Raw genomic sequence first — 14,222 nt, forward strand, 5'->3', positions numbered from 1 at the left:
CCGTTGTGATTCTGGTGTTTCACATCTTTTATTAAATTAACTGTTGATTTTCTCTTTTTTATTCATAGGCACTAGTATTTGTTGTTAAGATGGCTTACATCTATTAGGGATTTTTAGTTAAGATGATAGGGAGTCTGTTAAGGATTACCAAGAAAAAGCAATGGAAACATTAAAGGGAAGAATTTTGCCAGTATAGGTACTGAATTTTAAAGGCTTAATAAAAGTTTTATGGGTTTTTTAAATTAATTCTGATGGGAAAACAAGAGGCAGGGACATCTTTATGACTCCCAAGCTACAAGGCTCATAAATGATACAGCATTAATTTTCAAGGTTCTGTATCCTTAAAGGACCTTTTAGGAATAATTTTAAATAAAGGCTGTTAATCAGCATTTTGTAACGTTCTTCTGGACACGTTGCAGAAAAGCCCAACGCTATTAATAAAACACAAAAAGTTTTTTTTTATTGGGATAAAGCTTGAGATTACAGCAACTGCACTGCCTACAGTGAGATTTAATCTTTCCAATAACGTCCCTTTCGGCAGAAACACTTTTTTAATAACATTTTGGGAAATTAAAACTCCTCTTTCAGTCTTTAGTGCGAAACAAGAGACAGGCCGGTGATGGGGGCGAGGTACCAGCGTGTCTCAGCCTCGCCCCCGGGAGCGTCTCGGGGCTTTTCCCCCTCAGGGCTCTCCCTCCTCAGGGACCTTTCCCGCCGCTGCCCTGAGGCGCCCCCGGCTCCGCGCGCCGCTGCCCTCAGCGAGCGCCCGCCATCTTCCCTCCCTCATCAGCACTTTCGCCCCTCGACAACGAGCTGTTAAAAAATCCCCCGCCGCCTCCAGCCCCCTCCGCCCGGTCTCCTCTTTCCCCCCCCCGGAGCGGGACCGCGGCACGGTGCCGTGAGAGTCGGTGAAAATTGCGTGGGGAGGACTCGGCCGCGAGGAATCCGCGGCCGCGGAACGGCAGCGGCTGCGCGGGGAGGCGGCCGGACAAGATGGCGGCGCTGGGCAAGCAGTGAGTGCCGGCAGGGCCGGGGCGGGCGGGCCCCGCCGGGCCGGGGGCAGCGCTCGGGGGGGTTTGGGGCCGGCGCTGAGGGCAGGGGCGAGCGCCGGAAAACTCCTGCCCAGGGGCTCGCTTGTCCCAGGTGTCCGCCGCACGGCCTCGCTGTGTTGGCCTGACTTTAACACAGTGTTTATTAAAAAACAAGCAGAACTCAAAACAGCGGGCAGGCGCTTAAGTGTGCGGTGGTGTTGCCCAGGCGTGTTTTTCACTCTTAGGGAGGAGAATCTCCTCAATGTTCCCTCACACCTCCCACCCTCGGGCACTGGCCCCGGCAGCCGCGGCTCCTGCTCGGCCTCCCGGCCGGGTCGGACGGGACCGAGGGCGGGTGCAGGGCCCAGGGGACAAACGGCGGCCGCAGGGATGCTGTGGTACCCCAGAACGGGGGTGTGCCAGGCATTCAGCCATACAGCTGTGGGATGCTGTGGTACCCCAGAACGGGGGTGTGCCAGGCATTCAGCCTGTGGGATGGAGTGGTACCTCAGAACAGGGATGTGCCAGGCATTCAGCCTGTGCGATGCTGTGGTACCCCAGAACGGGGGTGTGCCAGGCATTCAGCCATACAGCTGTGGGATGCTGTGGTACCCCATAATGGGGGTGTTCCAGGCATTCAGCCTGTGGGATGGAGTAGTACCCCAGAACGGGGATGTGCCAGGCATTCAGCCATACAGCTGTGGGATGCTGTGGTACCCCATAATGGGGGTGTTCCAGGCAGTTCAGCCATACACCTGTGGGATGCTGTGGTACCTCAGAACAGGGGGTGCATACACCTGTGGGATGGTGCGGTACCCTAGAATGGGGGTGTTCCAAGCATTCAGCCATACAGCTGTGGGATGCTGTGGTACCCCAGAATGGGGGTGTTCCAGGCAGTTCAGCCATACACCTGTGGGATGGTGTGGTACCCCAGAACAGGGGGTGCATACACCCTGTGGGATGCTGTAGTACCCCAGAATGGGGGTGTTCCAGGCAGTTCAACCTTACACCCTGAGAGGAGCTATTGACTCAGTGATGGACTCAGGGAAAGGCACGTGGGTGAGAAACCCCCAGTTTAGAAGTTGCTCAGCACCAAAAGGAAGTGGGTTTAGCATAGAGATGGACTTTGTCAGCACAAGAGTTGCTTGTGTGTGGTTAATTAGTCTCAGTGCGACATAATCTGACTGTAAAACTTGTCCTTTGCCATAGCACCTGTGGTTACATTTCCAGCAAAATATGAAATTAAAGCACTGCAAACATAGGCATGGAGTAGTGCTTGGTATAGACTAAAACTAAATCCCTTCAGATTAAACAGTTGTCATTTAAAAAAAATTCGTATTTCTCTGAGAGAGAAAAGAAAATTACTTGGAAAACTCTGAAGAGGGATTTGTGTCCTAATTTAGGACAATCATTGCATCCAGAAACTTTGCATACCAAAAGACAGCAGTAGCTCTGGCAGAAGCTGGCTGGTGTGCTCTGCTGCAAAGGCTCCTCGTATATAATTTAAATACATTGTGTTGATTCTCACTTTTTACTTCTCAAATGGTAAATGGCAGAATTTTTATTTGGAACGTGCTATGTTTTAAGTGATGCTAAAGGTAATTTTTTTTTTCCTCTAGATATGGGCTTATTATGCCCAAAAAGTTGCCACAGAAAAATCTTGTTTCAAAGAAGCTCTCGGTGTTTGCAGATGAATCAGATGAAGAGGTCAGTTCAACAATTTTCTTCTGAAACTTGCCCTGTATTCAGTGAATTTATTTGTGTCCAACCCTTAATGGCTGCAGCAGGTTTTGGCAGTGTCATTAGGATATGTGTCATCATTTTGGATTTGGGTGTGAAATATGATCTGTATTTTTTTTAGTACATGTTACATGGAAGTGATGATTTTTTGTTACTTTCTGTCAACTCTTCCAGAAATTCAGCACATGTGACAACCTGTTTGCCAGAGTTAACTAGCTTGTAAAGAAATTTGTTGGCTGTCACTGGTGAATGCCTGTGAATAGAAAGACCAGTAGTAATCAACAGCTCTCACTCAAATACTAAGTGTGGTAGTTATGTGTGTTTTATCCTTTAGCTCATTCCGCCCAAATTTGATGTAATTGATTTTATGATGTTCATACTGGGAACAAAAGCAAAGCTGTACAACCCAAAGGTTCTACAGCAAGAGAAGATGTATGATATTGTGTGAGAGTGTTGTTTTCTATAATCCTTAATTTTTAATTTCTTTTGGAGCATTAGGTTCAAAATACTCTCTCCGTACCTGCCCCAGCAGAGGGCACTGTGTGCTGTGTAAATCCCACCTGGATGTGCTGCTGGAGACACGGGAAGTGTTCAGGAACAGGCTGGGATATGGGGCCCTTGTATAACCCTGGGCTACAAATCTGTTCTTTCCTCCCTAGAGCTTCAGTCTACACTTGCTCTTTTGTGTGGTCAAGAAAAACAGTGCTAATAAAGCATGAAATGATTTTGATCAGTTTCTGACTCATCAAATATTTACTTTTAAAATCTGTTTTTACTTTAATGAACTAGCAGTTGTTAAATTTTATGTCACAGAACGCCTGAATTTAGCAATTCCCAGCCCGTGTGTACCTGATTCCATTAGAAAATATGGAATGTTGCTGTTGAAGGTTTGTGGGCTCCTGTTTTACAGAGCATGAAAGGGCTGAGGACCTTTTTAGTGGTGTCCACTCAACCCTCAGCATGGAACTGCCTCAGTGCAGCTTACAGGAAACAGGACTCTAATGTGCTTTAAATCCCATCTCTCTCCTCACTTAGCTGTCATCCTCAGAGGTGCATCCCTCCACTGTGGCTGTAAAGAGAGGCTTTCCTTTAGAAACAGCTGCTGGAGATGGTTATGGAGCACTTCCCCTCTTCGATGGGATTTGGTGTCTATCTCTGCATTAAGGATCTGACCCCACATTTTCCAGATTCCAGGAATAAACTTCATTTAATCTGTTGTCATTAAATGTTGTGTGGTAGGTTTGGGAACCTCCCTAGGGGCTGTCTTGTATTTTTTCACTTCTTAATTTTTTCTTAATATCTTAAACATTGAAACAAAAGAATGAATGTTAGTAATTTTAATAAAAATAATACATGATGCTGTCTGCCAGCTTTTAGCTGAACATCTCAAGCATCCTCCCTTTAAGAAAAGCTGACAGATTCACTGTCAAAGTCTGTTATAAAAGCTCTTAAAAGTTGTTGTACTCATCAGTATGGTACATAACAAGCAAAAAGTAATAATCTCATGACTGCCTTTATCAAAGAAGATTTCTTTTTTTTTTTAAATCAGAATTACTTTATTAGTTCAGTAATGATTTCAGAGCTTTTCAAGATAAGGAGCAGCATTTGGGAGGGGTTTCATTTCCTGTCTGCTGCCTTATCAGTCAGAACTACATCTCAAATGTCTGGAGATTATGTATTTTTAACTGAACTCTAATAAAGTTTGTGCTGGGCAATCTGCAGACCTGACTTGTCTATGATTATATATTAGATACCAAACTTTTGCTCCCTGTTTTTTTTAATGTTACTATGCATTTTTCACTCAGATTTTGCCTCTACTCTTGCTGAAGGAATTTGGACTTTTCTTCCTTGTGATTAAGTACATTAATGGCTGTTAGTTGCTGAAGATGGTCTTTGTGTTAATTCATAAGGAACAGAGCATCTGGGGTGGAAATTTTCTGGAAATACAGTGTTGCCTGGGAAAAGGTGCTTGTCAGTCTGTGTGATGCTCATTGTTACCTTTGGAGTTTAGTTGAAATCATCTCTGTGGTACAGTAGATAAAATTTCTGGTTTGTGATTGCACCAGTATTACCCAATGTATGTTCCTGTACTGTACCAGGCTTTCAAAACTGATTTGTTAATACAGGATGAAAAAAAAAAACAACAAAACTTTTTTAGCATTTAGCATTCAATAGATGCTAAATTTGGGAGGGAATTTGTGGAGCCAGTGTGAACGGTTCTGTGAATGTATCAGCTGGATTTGGTGGGTTTTTCAGTGACCACCTAAAAGATAAATGAAGTGTTTAAGCAGGCAGAAGCTGAAAATAAGCAGAAAACTCTTATATTCTTATAGGCTCAGATTTTTGGCTTTGCTTATGGATCCTTCCATCCTCTTCACAACTTTTCAAAGGAAAAGTCTGACTGAAAGGATTTGCTGAGTAATTGATGCTGTTGCTGACCAGAGGTTTTGCAACAGTTTCCATGCAAAGTAAGACTGGGTAGAGTAAAAGGGCTCCTAGAAAAGAATTTTCTGAGAATGAAGAAGTGGAAAAGAATCAAGATGATGTATGTAAAATCAAGAATAATTCAGAGAAGTAGGGTGACGTTGCCATTTCTCATAATATGAGCAGTATGTGTTATGGAATTACCAAGTAACTGGTTTAATCTAAACAAAAGGAAGTTGTGTAGTTAAGGGAACTCCTTGCCACAGGATACTGTGGCATGGCCAGAAATACACATGAATTCAGAAATGGATTAGTCAAATTAAGGGATGCTCTTGGTGCCAAGTAATAGTTCAGGTGTTTCCTCTAGTACAGGAAGTTCCTTGATCTGGTTTCTGGAAACTAGGATGGAGTGCTGAGAAAAGCTAATTCTGTATACATGACTTGTTTTCCATGTTCATTCTCTTGATCTTCTGCTAGTAGCCATGACTCATATTGTGTATAAATTGAGAGGAATCTGTTGCCTGATGTGATTTTTGTTTTTTTACTCCATGAAGCCTGGAGTCTCATGTACAGGTTGTACTTGCATTGTACAGTTCTCTGTGAGGATGGGCCATAAAGATTCACTTCTAAATCCATGTACATGAGGGTGTAAGTAGCTTATTTTAGAGTGAGAAGGAGCTAAGAAATGGAGGGAACCATGAGAAATGTTAGCAGATTGGGGTAATTAATTGCTTTTTTTTCTTTTTTTTTAAATAACCTTTCAGTTGTGTACAAGCTGTCTTCCATGGTCTGGTAGCAGTGGTAGACTGGAGAGCCTAATTTCTCAGAATTCCTTGATTTGCATGGATTCTATGTCTTTTCACAGGATAGGGTTAAAACATTTTCTCCTTTCAGAAAATATTGAACTATAAGCTTTGTGCTTCAGAAGAATAGCTTGACTAGAGGGAGGGAAATAGTATGAGACAGATTGCTGAGCTTATAGGGCCTTTAATAAATGGGCAGTTGATAAGTAAAACAATACAAAAGGACGGGAAGTTCTCATCTGTCAGAGCTCACAGCACAACAGGAAATTGTCCACCATAAACCATTGGGGAAGGTGTTTGTTTTCAGTAAACTTACTGCCACTCTGGAGAAATGGCAGATGGACTTCTTTACCATCATATGTCCAATAATGAGGATTATGTATTATGTTAGTATTTACTTAATCTTTGTAGATCAGTGCATTTATTCCATGTAGGCAGACAAGGAAAGCATTCTAAGCAGAGTTTCATGTATTTTGGTGAAATAGAGCTTATTCTGTAAATTTGACTGCAGAATCTGTTTTGGTTTTCACTGAGCCCCTGCTTTCTGGAATAGTTCAGGGGAGATTCTTCGCTTTTGAGGTACCTTTCTGATAAACCAGTGTAAGAGTTTCCCACAGAGGAAACCTCCAGGCTGACCCTCAGTGTGTCAAAGAACTATCTTTTTTCTCAAGAGCCAGGAGGAAATTGAGGTTTTCTGTGTAATGCTGATGTGTGTTCTATGCTAATTTAAAATGGATGTTTATGGTTTATACTGACTCATTTCTAGCCTTTTCAAAAGAAGGTGTATGTCATAAAATTAAGTACAGTGTTATAAACTATTTCTGAACATCAGGTCTTCAGAACTTAAGAGTTCTTCAGTGTTGAAAGCAGACATAAACATGAGATGCATGAAGCCAGGATTCTTGTATGTTTTAAACTAAATAATCCACTATCTACTTCCCCCAGTCAACCAACCAAGCAACCAACTACATAAATAAATAAGGGTCTGTGTCCAATTCTAGTCCAGATAATCAGCAAGCTGCAGCAAGCAGGGTGCTGATACCAGAGTCAGCTCATGTCTGCCAGGCTCAGCTTCCTGAAGCCTGGGCTGCTTCCTTACCTGCCTGTCTGCACCTGGGTAATAGAAAGCAGCTGCTTCTTAGTGATGAGCACAGAATCAGTGCAGGGCTTTTCTTCCATAGAGTGCACATCACATTTTCTCTTTATTAGCCACAGGGTTTAGCATTTTGAAAGCAGAGATGGATTTAATAGAAGTCTGCATTTAGCAATTATAGCACCAGAAAAAATGGGAGTATGTGTCCTGTTTAGTTCCCCTTTTTCCTTGTGTGTGTCCTTTCCTTTGAGTGAGCTAGGAAGAAATATTTTGAATGTTCTGTGTTTCAGGGGGTTTTGATTGTAGTGTTACTTATGAAAGTCATGTGTTTGTGGGAGGTGAGCAAAGGTGTACAGTATCTAGAGGTCAGTGGATTCTCTTGTATGATACCATATGTATTCTTCCAAATAATGACAGTGTTACCTTAGCATCTTCTCTTGCTGAATCTAGAGTTACTTAGTACTCCTCTGAGATACAACCTTTCTGGCATTAAAAAAATAAATAAATAAATAAAAGCCACAGAGAAATTTGCAAGTACTTTTATTATTTATGGTTTCCATAGCAGGAAAAAAATCCCTTAGAAGTGATCACTGACTGTACCTGTTCATTAGTCCCATCTTGGATGGGTGACAGAGGCCCCAAAGATAGCAGGTGTTCCTGTGGTCTTTGTGAAAAAGCCAGCTGGGTAAAGGGACAGAAATGGATGAGAATTTGTGATTTTAGTCTTTCCCAGTGCCGAGGAGGAGTACTAAGTAACTCTAGATTCAGCATGTTACTATTTTATTTTAAACATCAAATGAATTTAAAAGCCTTCATGCAGGGGATCTGTTTGAATTTAGATGGTGCTAATTATGTTTGATTTCAGAAGATCTTAGTTCCTGCTGCCAAGCTCCCTGCTACTTGGTTTCCATTTTTTCATTTTTGTATTTTATTAGCAACAAAATTACAGAATCTCTTTGCCTTTTTTAAATGTGACACAGAGCATGTATTAGTCAAACTTGCAAAACTTGGGAAGCTGCCAAAACACAAAAGGATTTTTCCTTCCTAGTTCTGCTTTTTAAGATTAAGAGATATTTAATTATATAAACAAGGATACAAGTCCTGCCATTATAGTGGATCTGTTAAATAAACACTATTATCTATTGGTTGAGAAAAGATAGATATTAGTTTAGGTCAAAACTAATTAAAAGAAAAAAGTAAATAAAAGCATTTTTGTAAAAGACAGTATGATTAGAAAACATTTTCAGTAGGGATCTGTTTCTTCTTAGAAAGATTAGTATTGCTATTTTGTAGCATGTTAATCTTGAGAAATTAAACAATAACATTTGAAGTACATGCTGTTTAGCTGTGTTCTTATTTCTGAAAATACACAGCTAACGATACATATTAGACTTAAAATAAATACCAGATCCTTGCAGAATTTTATATTTAACTATGAATGTGGTTTTTTTTTTTTATGTGATTATCAGTATCTCTTGTGAATGCTACATCTCGATGGACATATAGGAAGAAGTCAGTATTTTCTGAATCACACCTGTGTGTAATTGGATTATTATATAGTTGTTTGTTAGAATGGTAGAATGAGAATTTGTGTCAATGTAATTAATTTCATTTCTGCAATGTATCCTTCCTACAGCCAACTGTTGGGGAGAGTCTTCAAAAAGAGGCATTGAAAAAGCAAGCAATGAAACAGGTAAGGGACTATTTTTAATTTACTCTCAATATTCTGATGGGTAAGTTTGTACTATAGATCTGTTTAAATTATAATATAGGAATCAAATATTTGAAAATAGTAAAGATTTCGTTGTTATTATTTTGATATCTTTTCTTCTTCTCCTCCTGCCTGTTTTTGTTTTAGACTAAACTGGAGATTCAGAAGGCTTTAGAAGAAGATGCTACAGTATATGAATATGACAGTATTTACGATGAAATGCAGCAAAAGAAGAAAGAAAGCAGTGCCAAAATGTTAGCTGGAAATGATGACAAAAAGGTCAATACCTGAGAATGTATCCTGTCTGTTCAAGTCTGTCTCCTTGGGGTAGCCATGACTGGTTAGCTTGTAAACTACAAAGCATGCTGGAGTGATACTTCCATTGTTACTTATTCTAGTTCATTTGAAGGCCCTTGTCAGGTTCTGGAGATGAAAGGAAGCCTCCTATTCTTTAAAAGAAGGGTAAGGCTGTTACACTTAAGAAGACAGAGGGATGAAAAAGAAAAAAAAAACATTTATTTTCATTTAGAATAAAAATCCTCCTAGACAAAGATGGGGTGACAGTTTTGATTGAGTACAGCAGCCTCTCTTGGTACTGGGAAATGTGGTGTGTTAGGGGCCTGAAAGGAATGGCAGTTTGTTTTGGATAGCTGTCAATCAGATGGAGAACACATTAGAGTAACTCCTGACAGTTTTCTTTCATTACCAACTTAATTCAACATCTCCATCAATCCCAATTTGTGTTTTCTCAGCCACCACAATTACCTCTCAGCATGGTAACGTTTTTCCCTTCTACCTCAGCCCAGATACATCCACAATATCCTCAAAGCAGCCGAGATTAGAAAGAAGGAACAAGAAAGACGAATGGAAAGAAAAATTCAGAAAGAGCGTGAAATGGAAGGAGGAGAGTTTGCAGACAAAGAGGCTTTTGTGACTTCAGCTTACAAGAAGAAGCTGCAAGAAAGAGCTGAGGAGGAGGAGAGAGAAAGAAGAGAATCAGCTCTTGAGGGTGAGATTTGTAGTGAAATAACTGTCCTGAAAAAGAAGTAGGGCTTTGTACATGATTTACAATATATTCATCTGGTGGTCTCTGTGTGAGGCTTGAAATAATCAAAGAGTACCAGATCAGCAGATACTGAATCAGATCAACATTGGTCTGTTACTTTCCTTTGCACGTGTTACAGATGGAACAGAGGAAGCTCCTCTGTTTGTGTGTTGGTACTACTTGGGTTGGTGCTTTAATTTTTGAGGGAGGGTCAGCTGTTGAAGGAAGACTCGTAATCCTGGGGTGCAGTGATGTTTCCAGTCCTTACCTCAGATATTCTGGTCAGGATCAGGAGTAGATGTAAAGCACAGGATGTAGGATCATTAGATAGATTGGGCTGGAGTGAGCCTCTGAAATTCATCTGTTCCAGCTGCCTGCTCCAAGCATGGTCTGCTGGGAGGCCAGGTCAGGTTACTCTGAGCTTTTTCCACTTTGTATCTGAAAACCTCCAGGATGGAAATTGCAGTTGTGGTGGTGTGTACCAGTTGTGAGTTGTGTGATGAGTATTTGTGGCACCGTAATTCCAACCTCCCTTTCTTTCTCTCAGCGTACCTGGATGTGACCAAACAGAGGGATCTCAGTGGATTCTACAGACATCTTTTAAACCAGCGTGTGGGGGAAGAAGAGATGCCTAAATGCAGCTTCCGTGAAGCCAGGTAGGATGTGATTCCAACAGGGTTTCAGGTATGAAAACCAGCATCTGGCTGTTTGTGGTTTTGTGTTCACTGGAAAATGAGACAAAGAGCACTAAAACAGTGGTAAGGTAAACTGGTAATTTCATACAGCTGATTAACTGAATTACTTGGTAAATAACTAATGATCATCAGTGACACAAAAATGAAACAGGCAGGACAGAGACGCTGTCTGAAAGGTATCAAGAGGACAGTTATAATTTTAATCCTTCTTGGTATTATTCTAACCTACATTTTCTTTGATTCACATAATATTTAGCAATCTGTATAAATTACACATTTTGAATCATGAGGAAGACAAGAGGTAAAATAGTGAGCATAGCAGTAAGTCATAGGAAATGAATATGCTATGAATATCCTGTAAAGAATGTGTTTCTTCACTTTGTACTTACTCTACATTTAGTTGCATAAAAACCAAATTGAGTGTTTATATTGTGGTAAAAGGAAATTAATCAAATATATGGGAAATCCAGTGGGAGTATTTTGAAATCCGAATATATGAACATTCCAAAGCAAACTAATGAGACTGAGTTATTTAGGTATTTAAAATGGTGACATTCTGCCCTGTGGATAAATTTGATGAAGGGGATATTTTTTTGTATGCAGCAGTTGATAATTTGAGACAAGTAAGTCAGGTTAAACCTTGTTTGATAGAGGTTTAAAGCATGGATGTCACTAGTTAAGTGTTTGCTATCACAAATAAAATACAGCTTTCATCAAGAGATCTTCTAGATCTGAGATTGTATTGTTAGAAAGTAACTTAGCCCAAGTGAAGAAAGCAATCACTGAAGTTTCTCAGCTGCCTGAAGAAAGGGAATTCTCCATGAAGTCTTCAGGGTGATGTGGTTTTGTACTGTGTAGAGAGCATGTGAAATTATGGTTTTTTAATCTTGCAAATTAAGGAAATTTCCTTTCGTGGCACATAAAATTAATTCAAGGGAAAGAAATTGTCCTGTTGATGGTGTTTCCAGCAAGGCTTGCAAATAAGCTCAAGTGTATATTTTGATTTTATTCTTATTCATGGTGATACAACAGGATACAGAGAGAAAACAGCTCCATTTTTAGATCACAGAAGTGTCCCTGAAGTGAGTCCCACCTTTGAGTTGGATTACTCATTAAATTACCAAACTTCAGTGTAATTTTTAGTCGTTGTTCATAGGCTGTCCATGCCTTCAAGCATTCAGCAGACACAGAATCTCTCTGGTGGTGTGCTGACTCATGAGAGGGCCCCACAGGCTGTTCTGGAGCTGTGATTAAATGGAAGACACGTGGCTTGTGTGAGTGAACATGGATTTCCTCATCAGCCTGAAGGGAATGGCAAAGCATAACCCCATCTATGGGTCAGCTGCATGTAAGAATATTTGAGCTGTAAAAAGTTACTAATTTCTGTCTAGCCAGAAGTGAGATCTTCAGAAATACTGGATCAAAAAACCCATGTTCCTCTCTCTGTCCACAAAACACACAACCTGCTTCTTCTCTGGATAATTATTTGATGTGAATAGAGGACCAAACACATTGGAAAACCTGTAACTTGCCAGCAGGCTTACACAGGAACTCAAATGAGTGTTTTTCCCTTAGATGGAGGCTGCACATACTTTACCATAGTCATACTCATTTAGATAAATTCCTCAGCTTACATTCACCAGTGAGCTAGATCTGGATACCTTGTGCTGGAATCCTGGAGCCTGAGTCACAGACAGATTTGCTTTCTTAGACTTTTCAGCAGCATCTTTTGCCTAAGTCCTGATCAGAAGTCAGTTTGTAGAAAAGTCCAAGATTTCAGGCTTTTTAACGTTACTTTTCTTTTCTAATGTAAAAAATGTAGGATAAAGGAAGAAAAACCTGACAGTCAGGATGAACCCAATGAAAGGAACAAATGCTTGTCGGAAAGACAAAGAGTGAAGCCCTCTAAGAAAGAAAATAATCCAGATGCTGATACCGACCTAGGAACTGATAGTAGTGATGATGACAAGAGACACAAGCATAGTACAGTAAATTTGAAAAAGAAGAAAAGAAGGGAGAACTCTGTGAGCAGTGAAGAGGAGGTTAAACATCACAAAAGCCAGAGGCATTCCAGATCACCAAGCTCATCCAGTGTGGAGGAAGAGCCACGCACCAAAGCCCAAACAAGTCATCAGAGGGGAGAGAGCAGGCCAAGCAGAAGGGGAAGTGATGAACAGTACAGGGAAAAGGATTATGAGAGAAGTAGGACCCATGAAAAGGATCACCAGAGGGAAAGGGAAGAGCGACACAGGCATGGGGATCACACTAATAGAGATCACTACAGGAGGAGGGAAGATCAAGATGATAAACAAAGGGGGAAGGAAAGAAAAGAGAGGGAGGGGGAAAGAAAAGAGAGGGAGGGGCATGCCAGAGAATGGAAGAGGGCAAAGGAGAGAGAGGAGAAGGGCTCAGAGAAGGAACGAGAGAAAGAAAGAACAAGAAATGATAAAGATAGATATAATGACAGAGAGAAGGAGAGGGGAGAGAAATACAGAGAAAGGGAAGATCATGCAAAGGAGAGGAGAGAGAAATATGGCAGTGAGGAAAAGAAATACAGAGAGAGGAGAGAAAGTACTCCTACATCTTCAGAAAAAGATGGGGAGAGTGATCTGGGAAAAGAGAGAAAGGGAAAAGACAGAGAGGTGGATGAGAAGGGAAGCACCAGCTCTGGAGTGTCTGAGCAGAAACGTAAAGCTGGAGAAGAAGGGGAGAAAGATGAGAAGGAACAAGCACAGAAAGCACCTGAGACCCTGAGCAAATTTGCCAAAAGGAGCAACGAGGAGACGGTGATGTCAGCACGGGACCGGTACCTGGCCCGGCAGATGGCCCGGGTCAGCAGCAAACCCTACATTGAGAAGGAGGAGGATTGATGGCCCTGGGCTGGGCACAAACACTGGGCTGTCAGCCAAGAGGAAAGGCCACTGCTGTGCAGATCCTTATACAGAAAAGGTTATCCTACCTATTTATTCCTGGTTTTCCTTTGAGAAGTTGTGTGTCCCTTAAGAGAACAACTTTTGGAATGGGTCAGTGGGTCTCTTGACACACACCCTTAGTCTGTCTGTAAATGAAAATGTTAATGTGGCTGACTGTCCACCCTGCCCTTCAGTACATGTACCCTTGGTACATGAAGATTTTGGACAGACCTGGGAGTGTTAAACAATGTAAGGTGAGAATGCATCCCTCTGCTCCTTTCAGTAGCCAAAACAGTGAAACAAAGGTGTTCTCAGCCCATAGGAGGATGTGTTGCCCACTACTGCTCTCAAAAATGGGAAGCAAACCTGTAAAAGTGGGTGGACAAGCAAGAAAACCAGCCTCAATAATGATCTTGGAGATTTTTGTATGTAGAGTGGAGTTTGTAAGATATATGCATATTGAGGTATGAATTTTGTATTATGTGTGGGTTTTGGTCTGGGGACCTGATGTACAGAAACAGTTAATAAAGTGTAAGATACATATTGGATCAAATGTGTGGGTCTTTTTTCATATGTAGGTTATTTTACTGCATCTTTTTTGCATGGAAAAAGGTAGCTGAGTCTGTTTTCATTTATTACAGTTGTATCAACTTGTTAAGTGATATTTTAGATTTGTCATATGAACCTTCCATTCAGAGGTTCATATTAAAGAATAAGGTTATCTTCCAACTAGGTAAGTAGGATGTCTGACAGTGGGTCATAGCTTTT

At 41.2% G+C, this 14,222-nt stretch overlaps 1 protein-coding gene across 1 annotated transcript; it reads left to right on the forward strand.

The window, feature by feature from the left end:
* Nucleotides 1–908: 908 nt before the first annotated feature.
* On the forward strand, nt 909–14,007 carry NSRP1 (nuclear speckle splicing regulatory protein 1). Its single transcript, XM_021524962.2, has 7 exons — nt 909–1,013; nt 2,651–2,738; nt 8,728–8,784; nt 8,950–9,081; nt 9,604–9,811; nt 10,395–10,503; nt 12,365–14,007. The coding sequence occupies exons 1-7, from the start codon at nt 994–996 to the stop codon at nt 13,410–13,412; spliced, it is 1,662 nt and encodes a 553-aa protein (XP_021380637.2). The 5' UTR covers nt 909–993; the 3' UTR covers nt 13,413–14,007.
* The last annotated feature ends 215 nt before the right edge of the window (nt 14,008–14,222 follow it).

The sequence above is a fragment of the Lonchura striata genome, chromosome 20, assembly GCF_046129695.1.
Source record: "Lonchura striata isolate bLonStr1 chromosome 20, bLonStr1.mat, whole genome shotgun sequence".
Taxonomy (NCBI): Eukaryota; Metazoa; Chordata; class Aves; order Passeriformes; family Estrildidae; genus Lonchura; species Lonchura striata.

What these genes read in the sequence shown, in the direction of transcription:
- NSRP1 (XM_021524962.2), top strand. Translation starts at nt 994, where the DNA reads ATGGCGGCGCTGGGCAAGCA. An exon ending in ATGGCGGCGCTGGGCAAGCA is followed by an intron (nt 1,014 to 2,650) that starts GTGAGTGCCGGC and finishes TTTTTCCTCTAG; the next exon opens with ATATGGGCTTATTATGCCCA. An exon ending in TGCAGCTTCCGTGAAGCCAG is followed by an intron (nt 10,504 to 12,364) that starts GTAGGATGTGAT and finishes TAAAAAATGTAG; the next exon opens with GATAAAGGAAGAAAAACCTG.